This window comes from Myotis lucifugus, unplaced genomic scaffold (assembly GCF_000147115.1).
Source record: "Myotis lucifugus unplaced genomic scaffold, Myoluc2.0 scaffold_248, whole genome shotgun sequence".
NCBI classification, from domain to species: domain Eukaryota; kingdom Metazoa; phylum Chordata; class Mammalia; order Chiroptera; family Vespertilionidae; genus Myotis; species Myotis lucifugus.
The window spans coordinates 1,126,944-1,147,293 of NW_005871296.1; the positions used below are offsets into that span (position 1 = coordinate 1,126,944).

Sequence of the window (20,350 nt, forward strand, 5' to 3'; positions counted from 1 at the left end):
TACTGATTTCCCTTCTGTAAAGATAGGAAAGGCCACCAATTTAAAAGGGATAGCGTTTGACATCTAAAATGGCATCTTTTCACATTTTATGAGGCATTATATACCCAGAACCAAGAATATGTGCCTGGCACATAGTAGGAGCTCAATAAAAAGAATTGGATGATGGATGAGAGAAAACCCGAGCTCTGTTACACGAATACCAAAATGTAAAGGAGAGGATAGGAAAAAAACCAAACAAACCACAGTGATGGAAATAAAGGTTTGTTGGTTAGTTTCTATCCCTGCAAGCATAGCTACCAAATTTAAACTTCAGGTGCTTTCTACCGTTAATCAGAAGATGTCAAAGGATTTTATACAGCTAAGCCATGACTGACCAGAAATCCAAGATACTAATGTCAATTTCAGTGAAGTTAAATATGTGTGTTAAAGTGCATTTGGTCAGTGAAATAGTCCATCCGTTTAACGTAGAACAGTTAGGGACAAAGGGGATACCGTTTTGTAAGATAGAGGATTGGAGCTACAAATCGTTGGGAAAAGATAGGACATGCGAGTAACAATGCTGCCAAATTGTAAGTCAAGGCCCCACTGTATTCGCATTCATCCAGTAACGAAATATTTGCTTACTGTATCCAGACACTGTACTAGGAAATGGCTAATAGATGGTATTTGTTGAGGGCTTACTATATCTTAGGCATTGTAAGATTCTTAGTTGGATTATCTCTTTTAATCATCAAAACATCATGCGTATTAATTCACTCTTTTATAGATGAGGAAATAAGTTTAAAAGGTTAAGTAATTTGCTTAAGAACACAGAGCTAGTAGATGGTAGAATTAACATACAAGCCTAGGTAGTCTGTATTCACATCACAACTTCCAGTTTGTAGTCTTCATTATAATTTTTCATGTAAATTTTTTATGTACAATGTTTTATAAGATTATAAATTAATAGCTGGAGTACTATAGTCTTCTGTGATCCCTTATTGCTTCTAATGTAAAATAAATGATTATAATACAGCTTGGTAGTGGAAGCATGTAGCAAAGACGTTAGAGCTAGATGAAAGTGAAGGCATCTTGAACAGACATTTAAGCCAAGGGCTGAGGATAAGTAGTCATTAGCCAGACAATAGAGCAGAGACCCTGAGAGTTGGGAGGACGGGCTAAAGGAATGCATTATGATAGTCCTGAGGCAGGGATCATGAACGCTAGAACTGTGCTGTTTAATACAGTAGCCAATAGCCACATAAATCTGTGTGGTTAGTCCAAATTGCACTGTAAAATGTAGTGTAAAATACCCATTGGATTTTGAAAACAATGAAAAAGTAAAATATCTGCATTACTTTTTATATTGATTATTTAAATGATAGTAGTTTGCTATATAAGGTTAAATAAAATAATAATTTTTACTTGTTTCTTTTTTTAAAATTGAAATGTTTTTTTTAAATTGATTTTTAAAAATACATATATTTTTATTGATTTCAGAAAGGAAGGGAGGGAAGAGAGAAACATCAATGATAAGAGAGAACCATTGATTGGCTGCCTCCTGCACTCCTACAGGGGATTAAGCCCGCAACCCAGGCATGTGCCGCGACTGGGAATCAAACCCGTGACCACCTGGTTCATAGGTCAGTGCTCAACCACTGAACCACGCCAGCCAGGCTAAATTGATTTTTAAAGAGCCAGGAAGGAAGAAGTATAGAAAGATAGAAACATCAATGAGAGAGAGAAACATCGATTGGCTGCCTCCTGCATGCCCCCTCCTGGGGATGGAGCCCAGGCATGTGCCCTGACTGGAAATCAAACAGTGACCTCCTGGTTCATAGGTGGATGCTCAACCAGTGAGCCACACCGGCTGGGCTGGAAGTCTACATTAGAATTGATTTGCTTGCAATCTTTTTTGTTTTTAAATGCTTTGTCCTTTTTATAGGAGTGTGAAATTGACAATGATTTTTTGAGAGTTCATTTTCTGCTCTTTTGAAATTTTAGTTCTCTCTCCTCCATTTCAGCAGCAAGTGGCAGTTTATATAATTATGCCACATGAGTAATTGGAAACAAAAGGATAGTGATGGGCATCTTTTTGGTGATGTTATTACATACATAGAGTCAGTTAAACAAAGATTACTGGAACCTGAAAAGGAAACATTGTGTAAAAGTTCAGTGAAATTGTAATAAAAATACCTTTTTATTTGAGTTTAGAAATAAGGAATTTGCATTCATTTTTAAGTCCTAAACAGAAAAGACTCAAACAATGATAAAATATATGTGTGTACTTTTCAATTAACTTTAGTTAGCCTTAATCAATTGTTATATTTTGCTTCAGTAGGAGATATTATTTGAATTGCCAATACTAGAGAAATATTTTTTACATTAATAAGAATTTTAAATTGGCCGATACTAAAGTATTTAAGAGAAGAAGCCATGGTAGAGTGAAACCTACCTTGTTGAAGCTTTGAAGTGTTTTTCTGCCTATATACAGAACTTATCAGAACCTTCCACATATATTAGAATCTACTCTTCTTGAAAATCTACTAAAATAGTTGAATCTCAAAACTTAGCAATGCATTTCTAAGATTTAGGGATCACAAGCTGCTGCTAATCAAGTGGAAGGAGATGTAACCTAAAGGAATCAGGATATAATTGTATGTAACTGTCTGTGTAGTGAACAAATTATGTAACTTCTGAATTTTAGTTCATAAATAGAAATGCTGGTATTGCACATTCCATGCTGTGGTGGGATTAACTTAGTGGGTATTTGGTGTGTTTTTTTTCATGTTGGTAGGAAATGTTTATGATCACATGACGATAGAGCTGGAAGGGCCTTAGCATTCTCATCCCAACCTCTTTGTGAGGAAGGAAAAGTCAGCTCTGTCACAGTAATCAATGAGTGAATTTGAAGTAAAACCTAAAAATGAGTTTTCATTTGAGAAATAGTAAAATAAAAGTAGTTGTCATTTCTGATTAAATTACATTGTCTATAGTTGTTTCTGAATTTTATGGATTTTTTAGCCAGCCTTTTAGTGTTCCTCTAAAATTATTCTACAGTCTGAATTTTTTCTTTTTGATATCTCAGACTAGTGTGGTCATTTTGACAAATTGGCTCATTCATTCATTAAAAAATTATGCTATGTCTGCCGTGTGCCAGAAACTCTGTGAGACTCAGGGAAGGTGATGGTGAGCAGAACCTTGCCACCCTCACGAAACTTCTAGTGAAATGGGGAGAGACTCTTGGCTACATATTAACACAAATGTGACGTTTAGCGAAGACAAGGAAGGAAGGAAGGTGTGTAGTCATAGCTTTTGTTAGAGCGATTTGACTTGCCAGGGAAAGTTTCACTGAGGAACAGATGTCTAGTCCGGGAGCTGCAGCATGAGGAGGAACTAGTAGGCCAAGAAGAGAGCGGTCCATTTCCTAGGCAGGGCGAACAGTGTGCACACATGCCCTGAACAGGGAAAGAGTTGCATGAGAAAGGGTGACTAAAAGAAGGCCCGTGTAGTTGGACTCGAGAGGATGGATTGGGGAGAAGGAGCTGGAGAAGTAGGAAGTAGATCAAGAGTGAATATTACCAATTAGTTAGGAATCATTACAGAAGCCCAGGTGAGAAGATGGTACTGGCAGGGCAGAAGTAAATGTAGGCAGTTTTGAGCCATATTAAGAGGGTTTAAAAAAAAATGTATATAGCTGATTGGGTTGAAGTACATTGCAGAAGTTACAGGTTGATTGATTTTGCTTTTTTTCTCTAGGAATTATCCAGCCTGCCTTTGCTGCTATGGAACAGAAACTGATTTAAAGGAAGTACCTTGATTTTTGTACTTTGTAGCATTCCTAAAATTCTAATCCTATCTTCTCTTACATTAAACACTTCATTTAAGTTAGAAATATGAAGCAGTTGAAAAGGAAAAGGAAAAGCAACTTTAGTGTTCAAGAAACTCAGACTCTTTTGAAAGAAATTACAAAAAGGAAAGAAGTCATTTTTTCCAAGCAACTCAACACAACAATTAACGTGATGAAGCGCATGGCTTGGGAGGAGATCGCACAGTGTGTGAATGCCGTGGGAGAAGGAGAACAGAGGACAGGGACCGAAGTGAAAAGGAGGTACCTCGACTGGCGCGCACTTATGAAGAGAAAGAGGATGAAAGCGAACATTAAGCTGGTTGGTTCTGGGTTTCCCCTTCCTTCATCTGATTTAGATGACTCTCTTACTGAAGAGATAGATGAAAAGATTGGATTCCGAAACGAAGCAAATTTTGATTGGCAGAATGTGGCAGATTTCAGGGATGCAGGTGGATCCTTAACTGAGGTCAAAGTGGAAGAGGAAGAAAGAGATCCCCAGAGTCCTGAGGTAAGTATTAGCCTGTGAGCCCTTTTATTCATTTAATTTCTTCAGCTGTGATGTGTGAGTTCATTATAGTCCAGGAGCAGTTAAGCTCTCAGATGTTCAAGCTAACTTCAAAATAGAATATAAACTCATTCCATTTTCTTTTCTTTATATCATTAATCTCTTTCTTCTGACCTAAATATACTTCTCTCAATTATCTGTTAGTGACATCTGCTAACTCATTGCAAAATTATTCAGAATGCAAAGTAAATGGTTTTATGTCCTCAATCAATACAAAAAGATTTTAAGAAATATTTAGACAACAATCATGAGATAGAAATAATACTGAAAATTGCTTTTTTCTTTTAGTTTGAGATGGAGGAGGAGGAGGAAATACTGTCATCGGTCATACCAGATTCCCGGAGGGAAAATGAACTTCCTGACTTCCCTCACATCGATGAGTTTTTTACTCTAAACTCAACACCATCTAGATCTGCTTATGACGAGCCCCATTTGCTTGTAAACATAGAGAAACAGAAGCTGGAGTTGGAAAAGCGACGGCTGGATATCGAGGCCGAAAGACTGCAGGTCGAAAAGGAGCGCCTGCAGATCGAGAAAGAGCGGCTGCGGCACTTAGACATGGAGCACGAGCGGCTGCAGCTGGCGAAGGAGCGGCTGCAGATCGAGAGAGAGAAGCTCAGGCTACAGATAGTCAACGCCGAGAAACCGTCTTTGGAAAATGAACTCGGTCAAGGAGAAAAGCCCATACTTCAACCACAGGACATAGAAACAGAGAAGTTAAAACTCGAGAGAGAACGCTTGCAACTGGAAAAAGATAGGCTGCAGTTTTTGAAATTTGAATCAGAGAAGCTGCAAATTGAAAAGGAGCGCTTACAAGTAGAGAAAGAGAGACTCCGAATTCAGAAGGAAGGACACTTGCAGTGATTTCTCTAGGTCTCCACCAGCAAGTGTTTGTAAACCGTAGGTTTTTCTCTGTATCAGGTGATATGAAAATGGTCGCAGGATTAGCTGTTTTTCCCCGTTTAATGTCATTCTTTCAATAGGAAAAAGATAGTTGTATGTGGGTAACTGTATGCTTAATAGTGTATTATATAAAAATTATGTGCCCTAGCATAGACGGCATAGCAGGAGCTATTGCGCTGTACTCTGTGAAGTAGTGACATTACATAGTGTGTGTAATCTGTGCACTCAGTTTAGTCATGTCTGTAAAATTCTAGCTCAGTGATTCTCAGCTGGGGATGATTTTTGCCCCCAGTGGATGTTTGGCAATTTTTGGTTGTCAGAACTGGGACGTGGGGCGTTGTGTTGGCATGTCGTGGGTAGAGGCCAGGGATGCCTACGTCTGGCAGTGCGCTCGATAACCCACCACAAAAAGAATTGTCCAACAGAAATGTCAGTATTACTGACGGGAGAAGCCCTATCCCAGTCTGACTGCACCTCTGTGGCTTGTTTTATAGTTTCAGAATATTAAACCTCAGATATTTGTGTGGGTAGTTACTTACATGGCCAACAAACTTTACTAGTAACTATGAAACATAACTGTGTAGTATATAGCATTTAGGAAGTGATGAAAAGTATAGATATTTTATTTCCATGTTTCCATCTATAAATAACCCGATTCAGAAACAATACAGGGAACATCAGTGATTGTCCAAAATGAGTTACTTTGAAAAGCAGTTCATTCATCTAACTATTGGTGCTTTAGAAGCAACACACACTTTTTAAGCTTTAGTTCCCTTTCTTCTTTGAATCCATTTCCATTGTAAAATTGTCATTTCAACCATGTACTGAAGTCTTAAAGTAAGTGAATGGTTGAAGCTAGTAAAAATGATACCAATGTAAAAACGGTACCAGTAGTCCATGAGCTTGAACTCAGTGAGTGGTTATTTGACTTTTAAAATAAATAATAGTTATTTGGGTGTAGGGGTGGGAGAGAATGTCCTCTGAATCATGATGATGATGATGAAATAATGATAGTAGTAGCTGTGTGTTATGAATTAGGGAAGCACTGTCTGACCTAAACTGTAGAACAGTTCTTGAGGGTAGTACCTAATATTCCTTAATTGAGGCTCAGAGAAGTCACACACTGAATGAAGGGCTGATCTCATATATTGTAGTGTGTTTTGTCTTTGCTCCTTCCTGAGGAACAAAGTTTATATCTTCAGTCCCTTAAGTCTGGTATTTGTTCTGAGACCAAGGGCTTTTGCTTAACCTGGTGATTTGCTTTCAGCCCCCTGAAGTCCTTTTTCCACAAGCCAGGTGATTCTAATACACGCCAAAGTTGAGAATCACTGCACGAGATCACTTTGTATTTTCTGATTTCCAGGGCTGATGTGTAGCTTTAATATATATATCCCTTTTGTTGACAGATATCTTGATTCTGCGTTTGTTCCTTGTTAATTTAAGAATGTCTTGAAACCACATGTGATATCGGAGTATGGGTACACAAGGAAAAATAGACTTCTGCTTAGTTACCTTGACTTGACATAGTGTTATTTTTCTATAACTGAAATAAATGCTTCTACTCTAGAAATAAAATTTGCCTATACTAACTCTCCGGAAGCTCATCATTTCATGTGAGGCTATGAGGGTTGAGGTTATCCAGCTTGGAAGAGAACCTTATGGTGAATGGGGGCAGGGGACCTAACATTTGTGTTGGGCACTATGCTTCCTGCTTTTCATACATTATTTACTCCTCAGAACAACCCTTCAGCTAAGTCATCTTATGCCTCCTTTTATAAGAAACAGTGCCTCATCAGTTTAATTAATTAAGTATTGAAAAATGACATTAATCCTGACCCAAGATTTTAGTGTAAGAGCTCTATGGAGAAGTTGTAGTGAAAGTTTGGAGGTGTAGTTATGTGTTGTAGCTTTGCCACATACTACTTGTGAAAGTCATTCAACTTGTCTGTGATTTGATTTCCTCCTCTATAAAATGGGCTTAATGATACCTGCTTTGTCTCTGCTTTATAGTTTTTTTTGCCTTCCTCGTTCTACCCAGGTGGTTGATCAAGTCCTGTCTTGTCTTCTGATGCTTTTGATCAACCTCCTCAAACCTCACCTGTGGCATTTGCAACCTGTATTGCAGCAGCCTCCTGTCTCAGCTCCTTCCTTCCTAATCCCCCTGTATGACACTTCCAGAATAGATTTCCCCCAAATACTGCTTTTACCATGTCCTGAGAATAAACGGCATGAAGTGGAAGAGGAGCAGAGCACTGGAAAGATCGGGGGTCCAGTCCCAGCTCCACTTTACCTGCCCGGTGATGTGGACAGGAGTTGTCTCTGAGCCTCATTGTTCTAGTCTCTATTACATCGAACATATGCCATGCTCGACTCTCACCATGTGTGGAATAATAGCATTAGTATATGAAAATGCAGTTTAAAACTTGAGAGCAACTTAGTGATATTGCAAATGTGTTCTACCTAAAATGAGTCTCCCATTCCCTTCTGTAGAAAGTCCTCAAATGTTCTTTGCCTACTTTAAGATTTTCTCGTACCAACATGATTAAATGTTTGTGAAGCTGCTTTCCAAATAGTACATTAATTTTTCTTTGATCATGTTGCTTTCCTTGACCTTTCCATTTTTTATCCTCGTGTGGCAATCAGCAGAGCAAAGCTTTTTCGGATCCAGGGACTTGACCATTTCTACCATTCTCTACCATAATTTAAAAATATGAAAATGAATTTTGCTGAATAGAATTGGAATCTTTTATCATATAAAATTGGTATTGTTATGTCTTCCAAAGTCTCCATAGGGAACTTGAATTAAAATGTTAAAGTCAACATCAGTCTGCTCAGCTTATGTCTCATTCCCCACTTGTCTGAACACTGCTCCTAGACTAGGGGTTTGCAACCTTTTTGTGAGTGCATGCCAAAACCAGCAAAATCTCTGACTCAAAATTATTCTGCGTGCCAACCCTAATTTTTTGAGAACATGTTACGCCTACTTGATATCTCTTAAGATGTACATATGTGAAGGACCTTGAAGAAATAAATTCATTCGAGCGACAAAAACACAGTATATGATGATGAAAAATACATTTATTTTTTAATGTATACATGTACACTGATAGTCCGACAGAAAACTTTATGACTCCGTTTGATATTATCAGTGGGACTTTTTCTGCTGCATCACTGATGACAGATTTTACATCAGGTTTATATTTCGTGACCTTCAGAGATATGCACGAGCTACTATTTTCATCCGTCAGGCTACTCCTATTATGAGACTTAACAAAATTCATCACTGAGAACAAAGATTCACAAGCATATGTGGATGAAACCAAAACACTGGTCAGATCTAGGAAGGCAGGGAGAGTTAAGGTAGAGGCATAGAAATTGCTCTTCCCCCCTCCCATCAATCCATGTCTGTGGTCTTTAAGATAACTTGTTATGTAAAATTATTTATCTAAGATGCACCTACACTGAATTTATCTGAAAAATAAAGAAGTTGATATTAAGAAAATAATTGTAAATGGAAGATTATAAGAGAGGGTTTCGCATGCCAGCGAAAGTTACTGGCGTGCCATGTTTGGCACGCGTGCCAGGGGTTGCCCACCCCTGTCCTAGACCATAGGTATGGGCCCTGGCCATGTGTGTATCCTGTGACTACCATTGGCTGTGCTGTTGGCACTTGACCCAGAAGTGGACTTGGCATAGCCTTGCATTCCCGGAGGTAACTACCATTTGGAGGATTCTCTTTCCCATTAAACATGATCTGCATTCTGACCCAGATCTAATGTTTCTCTTGATGATTCTACAAATAAAAAGAGTGACAAGGATTTTAATTCAAATATATTAGCTATGTACTCTGGTGCCCTCCTATGAGACCCAGAATCAGTTGTTGGCTTTAGGTTCTCTGCTTCCTATGCCATTTCTAAATCATTGCTCCTTCATTCCTTTATTAAAAAAAAAAAAAAAAGGCAAACAAAAAATCCTTGCAGGCATGGAACAGACTGACATACCTCGATGTGGGGTTGAGAGGATAAGAAGAGATAAACCAAATAACTTGTATACTTATATGCATAGCCCATGGATATGGGCAATAGGGTAGTGAAGACCTGGCGGGTGGGGGTAAATAGGCTGGGGGGGGGGAGGGAATAGGAGATAATATATCTGTAATACTATCAATAAAAAATTGGAAAAACAAAAATCACTCTTGCGCCTTTGAAGTGAACACCCAAAATCATTGCATTCTTTTCATTACTGTTCTTGGTCACATTCATTGACTCATCTCTACCATTGGTAATCCTAGGAAGTTCCCAGAGAATTTTGGTGTCCAAGTGAAGAGTCCTTAAAAGCTTTGGCCACTTAGTTCTGTGTACTCATCACCCCTTTCACCCCTTCCACTTCCATCTCAAACACTGTGTCTCAGTAGTCTTGACCAAGCCACCTCTCTCTATAATGACAAATTCAAACACCAACTCAGGGACTGTAATCCCCAAGCTTCCCAACTTGTTGCTAGTGTTTGTCATCCTCAGGACTTGAAGTCCAACTCCCCTTACAGTTTGTCTTTTCATAACTTTTTTTTCCCCCCACCTCAAATTCCATGATCACCATTTCACTCACATACCCATGCAGATCGGCTTTATTCTAAATTCTCTGTCCCATCTTTGGTTGAAGAAAAAGAGGAACATAAAGTTGCCTGCCAACCTTATTGTGGCTCTTTAGTCTGTCCTCCTCCATTCTCCAAAACCATGTGCTGTGGGTTGAACTCTGTTCTAAAAAGATATGTTGAAGTTCCAATGGTAGGTACTTGAGTGTAATGTTAGTTGGAAGTAGTATTTATGGATGTCATCAAGGTCTTACTGGATCAGTGTGGACCCTCAATCCAATGACTAGTGTCTTCATGAGAGGGAGAGATTTAGATATGGGAATGGCACACAGGGGAGAATTTGTGGAGATAGATGCAGATTGGAGTGATGCAATTGTAATCAAAGGAATGCCCTTGCTAGTGATGACCAGAAGGTAGGAGAGAGGCATGGAACAGATTATCCTTCAGCTTCTAGAAGGAAGTAACCTTGCTGACACCTTGATGTCAGACTTCTGAACTATGAGGTTCCTAAACTCTTAACCAAGTTAACCCAAAACAACCATCACACTTACTTAATCAGAAACTGGGATGGGGCCCAATAATCTATGTTTTAAATAGGTTCTTCAGGTGATTCTCATGCACACTGGAAACTATAGATCTCTACTTTTTACCTAGATGCTCAGCAGTTCCAGTGGCTTCAATTACTATTTATATACTGACTCAGGAGAGTTATTTGTATTTTAGGATAATCACTCTGGCAGATATGTAGAAAATGGACTAAAGGGGGATATGTGAGGCAAGGAGCAAGACCTATTAGACAATTATGACAACATTGAGGAATTATGAGCCATTGACTTAAATCAGTCATAATATGGATGAAGAGCATGGAATAGAGTAAAGAAATATTTGGGAGATAAAAGAAATTTAAGTTGTTGATTCATTGGATGTGAGAATAATGAAGAAGAGGGGTTTTAGAATGATTTTCATGTTTCTAATTTGGGAAATTGGATAAATGGTTGTGCCAGTCACTGAGACATGAAATACAAGAAGAGGTAGAGATGTAGAGTGAAAAATGAGGAATTTGACATGTGGCAATTGAGAAGTAAAAAAAAAAGAGATGACCAGTAGGAAATTGAATATATGGGACTAGATTAGAAGTTAGATTTTTAAATATATTTTATTGATTTTTTACAGAAAGGAAGGGAGAGGGATAGAGAGTTAGAAACATCAATGAGAGAGAAACATCGATCAGCTGCTTCCTGCACACCCCCAACTGGGGATTTGCCTGCAACCAAGGTACATGCCCTTGACCAGAATCGAACCTGAGACCTTTCAGTCCGCAGGCCGATGTTCTATCCACTGAGCCAAACCAGTCAGGGCAGAAGTTAGATATTTTTGAGTTAATAATGTATATAGGTGATTGCAGACATTTAATAATGGTGAAATCAACCAGGTGAAATAGGTCCTATGAGAATAGAAAGGGGCACAAGGTAATCCTGAGTAATATCAACACGTAAGTTTTGGTTGAAGAAAAAGAGGAACATAAAGTAGACTGAGAAGGAAGAAACAGGCTTAGGGGAAAAACTAAAGAATGAAAAGATTAATTGGCTTAGTTCCATATTGAGAATGTTTAGTTCATATGGCTGCAAGGTGTTGATGGTGACTTTGGGAAGGACATTTTGGTGAAGTGATGGAACAAAATAGAGGGGTTAAATAAGGGATTAAAGGCCACTCTTTTCAATGATTAGGGTAAGAAAGGAAGGATAGAATTCAGTCATCATCTGGAGTAAGATAGCAAGGTAAATAATAATATGGCCTGCTACATGTTTACTGGTCTGAGTGACTTAATAAGATAGGGACTAAGATCAATGGGAATCAAGGAACTGCAGGACTAGGGCTTAAATACAGCATCAGAGACCTTGAAGTCGCTGAAGGTGATAAAACTTAGGGTGTAAAGAAAAAATTAGCGAAATGCCATAGTCCTTTACAAATATAAAGCAACGAGACAGAAGTCAGAAAACCAAATGGACAAGTAGGCAGTTCATTTTTACAGCGTGCTTACAAAGAGGAGGGTTTTTTATTCATGGGGCAAAGATGTAATTGTAAGGAATGCCACTCCTTTTCTTTCTAAATTTATACTATATGAACTGATATAATCAGGAAGAGTGATGTCATCTGGAGATTGGACAAGGCTCTGGGGAGTGGTTGAGGATGTTGGAAATGTCCTTACTTTATATTGAAGTCAGTAAGAAGAATGGTGGCAAGGTCAGGGACAGAGGGAAGCAGTGGGAAGATAATTGGAGAAAGATAAGAAGAGCAGAAAAATATTGGGAGGAGAAAGCGGGATGAGAGAGAGAGATTATTAGGATGATTTCAACGTGAGGCTGTGACCAACAATGATATGGATGGAGGCCTAAAGAGTTCAAAGTTTCAAGTGACACTCAAGTCAAAGTGTCAAAAATTCTTGTGCAGGTCTGAGGCCCAAAGATTCAGAAGATCTGGCCTGTTCTGTGGTGACCTTAGATTAATGATGCTGGCAGTCTTTGTTATGCATAGAGTTAAACACAGAATATTGTTGGGCACTGTGGCTCTGAGGAAGTCTCAGGTGGATGGAATTAATCAATTCCCACATTTTATAAGTTTGACACAGCAACAGTTTTAGGTGGCTGAAGGGAGATTAGGTAAATCTCTAGATGGAGGCAGATATGACCTAAATTGTTCCAAATACCTTCTTTTAAAAAACAACAACATTGAAAGCATTCACATTTATGCAGGGAATTAGCTCAAAGAGCTGGCAGAAGTTTCTATGTAGGCAATGATCACTAACTTCTTTATTTTTTATTTTATTTTTAAAATTCATTTTACAAATATTTATTGAAGACGTACTATCAACCAGGCGGGTTCACTAACTTCTTTAGAGGGTCTTTATTCACTCATTCCTTTATTCATGAGGTCAGTCAGTTCACTCAATCGTACATTGAGTCATTGATTGCCAATGACTACAGGCCCATTCAACGTCAGAAATAACTTTCTACTGACACAGTTTTCAGTCATTCCTAAATATTTAGGACTTCAAGGGGTGTTGGTGAAATGTAGGAAATCTGAGGAAGCAATCACAGTAATCTGCTACTTAAACAGACTGTGTTTTTTTAAATTACGAGATTACAAACTCCTAAATAACCCCTTCACTCAAGCATTATAATTTAGGCATTATAATTTAATAGAATATTTACTTGATGATCTTATATGTTATTAAATAATGACATGTTTTATGCTTATTTTCTTGTTGGAACACTTTGCAATCAGTACAGGTGGCTAAAAGCAGTTATGTATTCTGGATATCCTTTTAACCTATCATCAGCTTCAGATCTAGAAAAAAGTCAAATCAATCTTTTTTTTTTTTTTTTGCCATGTGGAAGGACAAGTCCCAATCTAGATTTCTGCGAGAAGGAGACATATTATTGAGGTTATTGCTGGCTCAGTGTCAACATAAACATGGGACTTAAAATTTTTGCTTTGATTCCCTGCTTTTATCCAACCACAAATACCAGTTTGTGGCATGTAGCAAAATTTAGCCCAGAGGTATGCAGGCCCTGGGAAGAGGGATACATCAAACATTACACACCTAACAATGGAAATCGTACGTTAAACATCCCTGTTCTTATAAATTCTTTTGGCCACATAAGGGAAACCTATGGCCCTTTCCCCAGCTTTCTGCTTTCTTAATGTTACCATTCCCCTTAACTTTAAATTTTCCTCATTCCTCTGCCCACTTTTCCCCCCAAAGAAAATTAAATTAATCAAAGCAAGATAAACAAATAAGTAGGTTGTTTCTAGTTTATGGAAAATAACTTAGTTCCCTGTTGTTTTTTGAGATACAATTTCCAAATCTCATCTCTTTTCTATAATAATTTATCAAAACCTTTTCTTAAAGAAAATAGTTCTTTTTTGAAAAGACTAGCTGTTTAGAAAATATATAAACACACCACCTATCACATTTGCATTTGGTTTTACAAATGCTAAGTACTCTAGCCCGCTGGATTATCTGAAATGAAAACCTTTTAATGAGTGTGCATGAAAAGGTACACTTTTGATGCAGCATTATATTAATAAGGAAAATGAATCTGCACAATTTTGATTTGTCTTTTCAGAAACTCCCCTGGATGTTACTTTAATTTATTCTTATTCCTATTAGCATTATTCTGTTCTCTGGAAAAATTATTAGAACATTTTTTCATTGATACTGGCAATATATAAAGTTGTGTTTATGCATTGACAAATATACATTGAACACCTACTATCTGCTATGCTTTAGGGAAATGGAATCAGTTGACAGGTATGGAGACCAAGGAGTAGCCAGAACCAACACCAAAGCAAGTGCAAGAACAGTGTGGCTGGCACTTTCAATTAGTAGCTATTGAATTGAGTGAGGCAAAATGGTTCTCCTGAAGACTCTTTATATCTTAAAATGTGATCATTATATGCTTTTAATTAGCTGATATAGTTCAAAATTGGCTTTGCCGGGTACATCAGGAAATTCTGCACTAGATGGTAATCTTGTTTGCTTAGCAATTGAGCTCTTTATGGAACTAAATGTTTTAACTTAAATGTTTTTAACTTAAACATAAATGTTTTAAAGTTACATTTCCTAGCTTTGTAGCATTTCCTCAGATTGGAGTCGAGTCCAGATAGATATCTTTTTTTTAGTAAAGTCAAATTTAAATTTTGTTTTCACCAAAATTGTTTTATAAGAAATATAGAAAATTAAGCATATACTACTGTAACTAATATAGAAATAAAACTATAAGAAATGTAACTTCTTGCCCTAGCCAGTTTGGCTCAGTGGACAGAGAGTCGGCCTGGGGACTGAAGGGTCCCGGGTTCGATTCCGGTCAAGGGCACATGCCTGGGGTGTGGGCTCAATCCCCAATAGGGGTTATGCAGGAGGCAGCCGATCAATGATTCTCATCATTGATGTTTCTATCTCTCTCTCCCTCTCCCTTCCTCTCTGAGATCAATAAAAACATATTTAAAAAAGAAATGTAACTTCTTAACTTTACATCACTAATTCACTCAGATTTAACTGGAAGATATCTTTAGAGGTATGACTAAAAACCAAAGCAAAACCCTGTTTTAGGTTATTTAATTGCCTGTGACAATCTTTCTAGCTGAACAAATTCTCACAGTTAGGTACAATTACATGGAATACCTTCTCATTGGATTAGAAAATTCATCACCTCCCTTCCTTCCTTCCTTCCTTCCTTCCTTCCTTCCTCCCTTCCTTCCTTCCTTCCTTCCTTCCTTCCTTCCTTCCTTCCTTCCTTCCTCCTTTCCTTCCTTCCTTCCTTCCTTCCTTCCTCCTTTCCTTCCTTCCTTCCTTCCTTCCTTCCTTCCTTCCTTCCTTCCTTCCTTCCTTCCTTCCTTCCTTTCCTTCCTTCCTTCCTCCCTTTCTTTCTTCCTTCTTTCCTCTCTCTCTGTCTGTCTCTCTTTTTCTTTCTTCATGACTACTCCGTCCAGGGAGGTAGATAAGGTCATGAAATCAGCCGTCAGCCTTCATTTTGACTCATCAAATACTTAATACACACTCTAGGGAGTGTTAATGAGGAAAAGTATTTTTCTGTTTCCACTTAATCAGATTCAATTCAATTAATTCATTCAACAAATATTTTATTAAGCACCTACAATATGCCAGGCACTGTGCTGGGTGCTGGGGATACAACTGTGAACAAGATAGACACAGTCCCTGCCCTCAAGGAGCTTACAGTCTAGTAGTTATACAGACAAGTACACAGGCAATTACAATGCAGTATGGTAAGTGCATTGATGGGAAGAAAACATTAAAAGGGCACCTAACTCAGTCTCGTAGGCAGGGGATGGTGGATGGAAATCTTCCCAGGGCAGGTAAAATTCGAGTATTGAAGGGTGAGTACAAGTTAGTCAGGAAGAGAGGAGATAGGAAAGAGTTATAGACTGAAGAAGTAGTAAATACAGTGTCCCATGTGCTGCTTTTGAGGTTCATTTGCAGCAAGGAGAGGTTGGGTAGGGATGAGAGAAGTCATGAAAAGATACATAAGGACCAGGTCATAAAGGGCCTCATTTGCTCTGCTCAAGAGCTTGGAATTTTTCCTGAGGGAACTGTGTGTGTGTGTGTTGTTAACAAATTTGAACTTTTACCAATTGCTCTTACTGCAGCACAGAGATTGGAAGGGGGATAGGTCTTGAGCGCTGAGGCAAGATAATCAATCCTTTACATTTTCCAACGTTATTTTCCAGGATATCACCCCTGTATTCTCTTCAGTCCATTCAGTTGCATCCAGTCCTTAAACAAGCCATTGCCATGCACAGCTTTGGGGCACTGTTCATCCCTAAGGCTTTTAGCACCTTCTCCACCTATGAAAACTCAACTTATCCCCCAAAGCCAGACTTCCAAAATAATCCTAACTTGTGCTTTCTGTCAAGTATTGTGATCTCTAAGTACTGTGATGTTTATCTGTATTATAATACGTATTTATTATTTCAAATGATTCAAACCTTCTTTTGATCCATGTTAATCCATTCACAACATAAGGTGAATTTGTAAATAAACATGGATATAATTTTCTTCACAATTTTCAGTTGAAAACAAGGGCTGAGTCTTCATTTGTAGTCTACCACAAACTGTTATCAGTGCCTTCAAATGATTTACATGGAATAATGAGAATGGGGGAGAAGCCCAAAGAGACATTATTTTATGCAGCAAAATACAGTCAAGTAAAATTTCAACACACAATTACAGGGTTTGTTGCTATTTTGACAATGATTCATTTCCCAATTCAAACACTCCATCTTGGACATTAACCTGGTGACGAGGCAAACACCTGTAAAAGAAGCTAGCTTAGTAAGCAAAAATAAGAAGGGCTAGCTATAGTTTCCAATATGGCCCACACTTTACAATCTTAAAATTTCTCAAATAACTTGTATAACGATAAGAGAAAAAAAAACCTTGTTGATATTGTAAGAATGTCTGTTGTTTTATTCTTTTTGGTGGGTACAAAAACTACAATTTTGTACACAGAACAAGAGTATAAACAATATTGATACCATGAGTGACCCCTAGTGTCTTGGTTCTACATTGCAGACTGATGATTTTATGTTAACGTCGTCTTCCTTTTGTTTCTGTTCCGGGTATTGAGACAAATGCAATTTGTGGGTACCGATTCGTGTGACGAAGTGAAGGTTACAGCAAACAAGATGACCAACAACTTTTATTAAAAAAAAAAAAGTCTCTAGAGTTTATTACAGTGATGGCATTTATATCAATTATTGCAATGTACTGTTCCCTAAGATGGTTAGAAAAAAGAATCGTATTGTCCTCTACTGAATTTACATCATTTAAAAAGCAAGCATGGTTCAGTATTTTTCTCCAAAGTAAATGTAAATACTTCCTTTAATTTTTTTTTCTCACAGGATTTACATGTGTGTTTATGATGTTTTGTTTTTTTTAATCACAGTTTAGTGATGTGTTTTCTCAGCTGGACAGTCTTCGGTTGATTAGATGGGTGCTCGGGCGACAGTTAGCGTGTTGGTTGACTTCTACAACTATCTCATCCCTTGCTGCGAAGGCCAAGGCCTTTGTGAGCAAGGGCTGCAGAGTTGATGCGCTAACTCGCAAGTCTGATTAGTTGTTAAGTCCACTGGAGTGAGATTTGTTGCTGTTAATACGCCCGTCCCAGCTCCCCCCACCCACGTCCCGAGAAAACCTAAGGGGTGAGTTTTCCTGATTGAAAATCGGAGTTTGGGTTCCCGAGCTGAGCTCATGCACACGTCGCTGCTGCTGCTGCTGCTGCTGCTGATGTCCGGCGCTCTCAGCCGAAGGGTCGGGTCAGCCAGGACCGCGCGGGCCTGTTCCCCGGGCTGCGTTCCCGTCGGTCACCAACACAGTTTAATTAAGGCACTCAATTATTTTTTTGGTTTTTATGGTAGGTCCGATGCAATGACAGCCAATCCTGAACTCTGTCTGATTGCAGTTCCAGCGTGGACGGCCTTCGGGCAGTCGGGCGTCAGGACGCGGCCGTTTTCCCCCACACTCCCCGTGATGGATAATCGGGCCTTGTTTCTTATGGCTTCAGAAAAGGTCAGCTGGGGCCATGGAAAGGAAACAGAGAGAAGGCGGGGTGTTACACTATGTCTGCTTCTTCACCAAGTGAGGACACAACACACACCAAGATATCAATAGTAGACATCTGCATTTTTCCCCATATTCTTTTGGTCATGTGAACACTGGTTATCAGGAGAAAGACAAGGTCAGCGGTGGGGAGGAATGAATCCGCCTAGAGTTTGTGGTCCTACCTGTTCCAGAACTCATTCAAAAATCACCAAAGGAGGTTTTGTGTAGCAGATCTGGGGAGGACACGTCTTTTAACCTGCTGCATCCTACACCCTAGTACTTCTTAGAAGCTCTTTTATATTTTACGCCATTCTTTGAGTCTTTTTGTCTTTACAGGGATTTGTAAAGTCCTTTGCAAGGATTAAACTCTTAAAATTGTGATGAATCGTCTAGACAAACTATATACATAGAGTGTTCATGACAGGTCTTCCTGTGTTCAGAACACAGACCTAGCCACAGACACTTGCATTTGTTCACACCAGTTACAGACATGACCCAGAACAGCACAGTTAGTGACATAAAGTTCGTTCTATGCCTCACATGGAAGCTAAGGCTCATTAAGAAGCTGTAAGTGCTCAAAGGGGTCACACTGCACAGGGCATCTTTCAGTCCATCATGATGGTCATCATTGGGGAGCTTCCCAGATTGAGTTTATGGGGTCAGGTCTCTGGAATCCTCATTAAGTTCATGTTCTCTGTCACATTAGGTAGCAAGTAGTAACATTACACAGTGGAGATACAGGTGGGATTATGTAAATCTACTTACTGTTTATTCATTGCCTTTAAATTCTTTCTAGAGCTGAATTTTAATGTTAGCTCAAGAGGAAAGTAAGCTAAACAAGATATTCCCTAAATTTGTTATGGTTTTATTTTTTTTTAATTTTTTTAAAATATATTTTATTGATTTTTTACAGAGAGGAAGGGAGAGAGATAGAGAGTTAGAAACATCGATGAGAGAGAAACATCGATCAACCGCCTCCTGCACATCTCCTACTGGGGATGTGCCCGCAACCCAGGTACATGCCCTTGACCGGAATCGAACCCGGGACCCTTCAGTCCGCATGCCGACGCTCTATCCACTGAGCCAAACCGGTTTCGGCATGTTATGGTTTTAGATCATAACTTTCTCATAACTTATATTGTATCTCAATTCCATATTGTGAATTTAAGTTAGCCTTATTTGTTAGGCAATTCCATCCTGAATTTATTCTGCCATGAAATTTAAATATTTGAATAATTATTGATTAAATAATGAAATTAGTAACTGGAGTAAAACTGTTATAATGAAAAGGTTTGGAGATCAGTTGAAGTCAAATTGCTAGGTAATGACACATTTATGATAAAAATCAGATTATTATCATAGTTCTGCTTTAGTGAACAACTAAAAAATTAATACTTATTTTAATAATCAGAGGTCAGCATACAATCTCTACAGAAACCCTAATCATCATTAAATTAAAACAAACCAAGACCAAAGTCTGATTTTGCTTCTTCAGATTCCCTTTCAACATTTAATATTTAGTAAAATAGATAATTATTTTTTAAAAATTAGCAGTTTAGTTTGTTTTATTTTATTTTTTTTGAAAAAGAAATACTAATATACAATTAATAAATGCAGTGTGATTTAAAAAATATGTATATATTTTTTATTTCAGAAAGGAAGGGAGAGTGAGAGAGAAATAAAACATTGACGATAAGATAGAATCATTGATTGGCTGCCTCCTGCACACCCCATACTGGGAATCAAGCCCGCAACCGGGGCATGTGCCCTGACAGGCAATCAAACCGTAAACTCCTGGTTCATAGGTCAATGCTCAACCACTGAGCCATGCCAGCCGGGCAAGCAGTGTGATTTTTTGAAGGAATTTTTGCAGAAGGCTTTGCCATAAAATCTATTTTTGTTTCTTTTTCCTTCTCATTTGCCTTTGGAAAACATCCAAAGCAGGAAAGATTCCACATAGTTGTGAGCACTCTCTCCTTCTCTATAGATTGATTCAACCAAGTGTATTAGTTGTCAACTCCTTAATCGTTGTCAACTCCTTAATTTCTCTTTACATCTCAGCATTCTTAGTTCTCAGCATCCTATATTTATATTTTTCAATTCTTCCATAAAAGGTCATTTCTATTCATCTTGGTGTGAACCTACTGAGGCTGCTCAAACTGAAAAATTTTCTTAAAAATTTCCATATGTTCTGCTCCTGGTTGGTTTTCTGTGACTAATGGTTATGACCTTAATTGTAAGTATTCTCCTGGAGGGATGGTCACTTTTAAAGTTGAACCCTACCATATATTGAAGGTTTTAGGTTGTGTTTTTGAGATTCTGGGACAATATTATCTA

At 38.3% G+C, this 20,350-nt stretch overlaps 2 protein-coding genes across 5 annotated transcripts in view; one reads left to right on the forward strand and one right to left on the reverse strand.

Annotated features, from left to right (window-relative positions):
- Positions 1–7,284, forward strand: part of MSANTD4 (Myb/SANT DNA binding domain containing 4 with coiled-coils) — an 8,353-nt gene extending 1,069 nt beyond the window's left edge. Inside the window, exons 2-3 of the mRNA XM_014464415.2 lie at positions 3,739–4,337; positions 4,683–7,284. Coding sequence (XP_014319901.1) covers positions 3,876–4,337; positions 4,683–5,258 — 1,038 coding nt within the window. The 5' untranslated portion in view covers positions 3,739–3,875 and the 3' untranslated portion in view covers positions 5,259–7,284. The remainder of the gene's footprint in view (positions 1–3,738; positions 4,338–4,682) is intronic.
- Positions 7,285–15,516: 8,232 nt separating this feature from the next.
- Positions 15,517–20,350, reverse strand: part of GRIA4 (glutamate ionotropic receptor AMPA type subunit 4) — a 413,519-nt gene continuing 408,685 nt past the window's right edge. For 3 of the 4 annotated variants that reach the window (XR_002831674.1, XM_006098831.3, XM_006098833.3), the window contains one exon: positions 15,517–17,985. Coding sequence is in view for 2 of the 4 variants with exons in the window: in XM_006098831.3 (XP_006098893.2) it covers positions 17,821–17,985 (165 nt within the window). In the remaining 2 variants the exon portion in view is untranslated. The remainder of the gene's footprint in view (positions 17,986–20,350) is intronic. The other variant, XM_006098832.3, reaches the window with a different exon arrangement.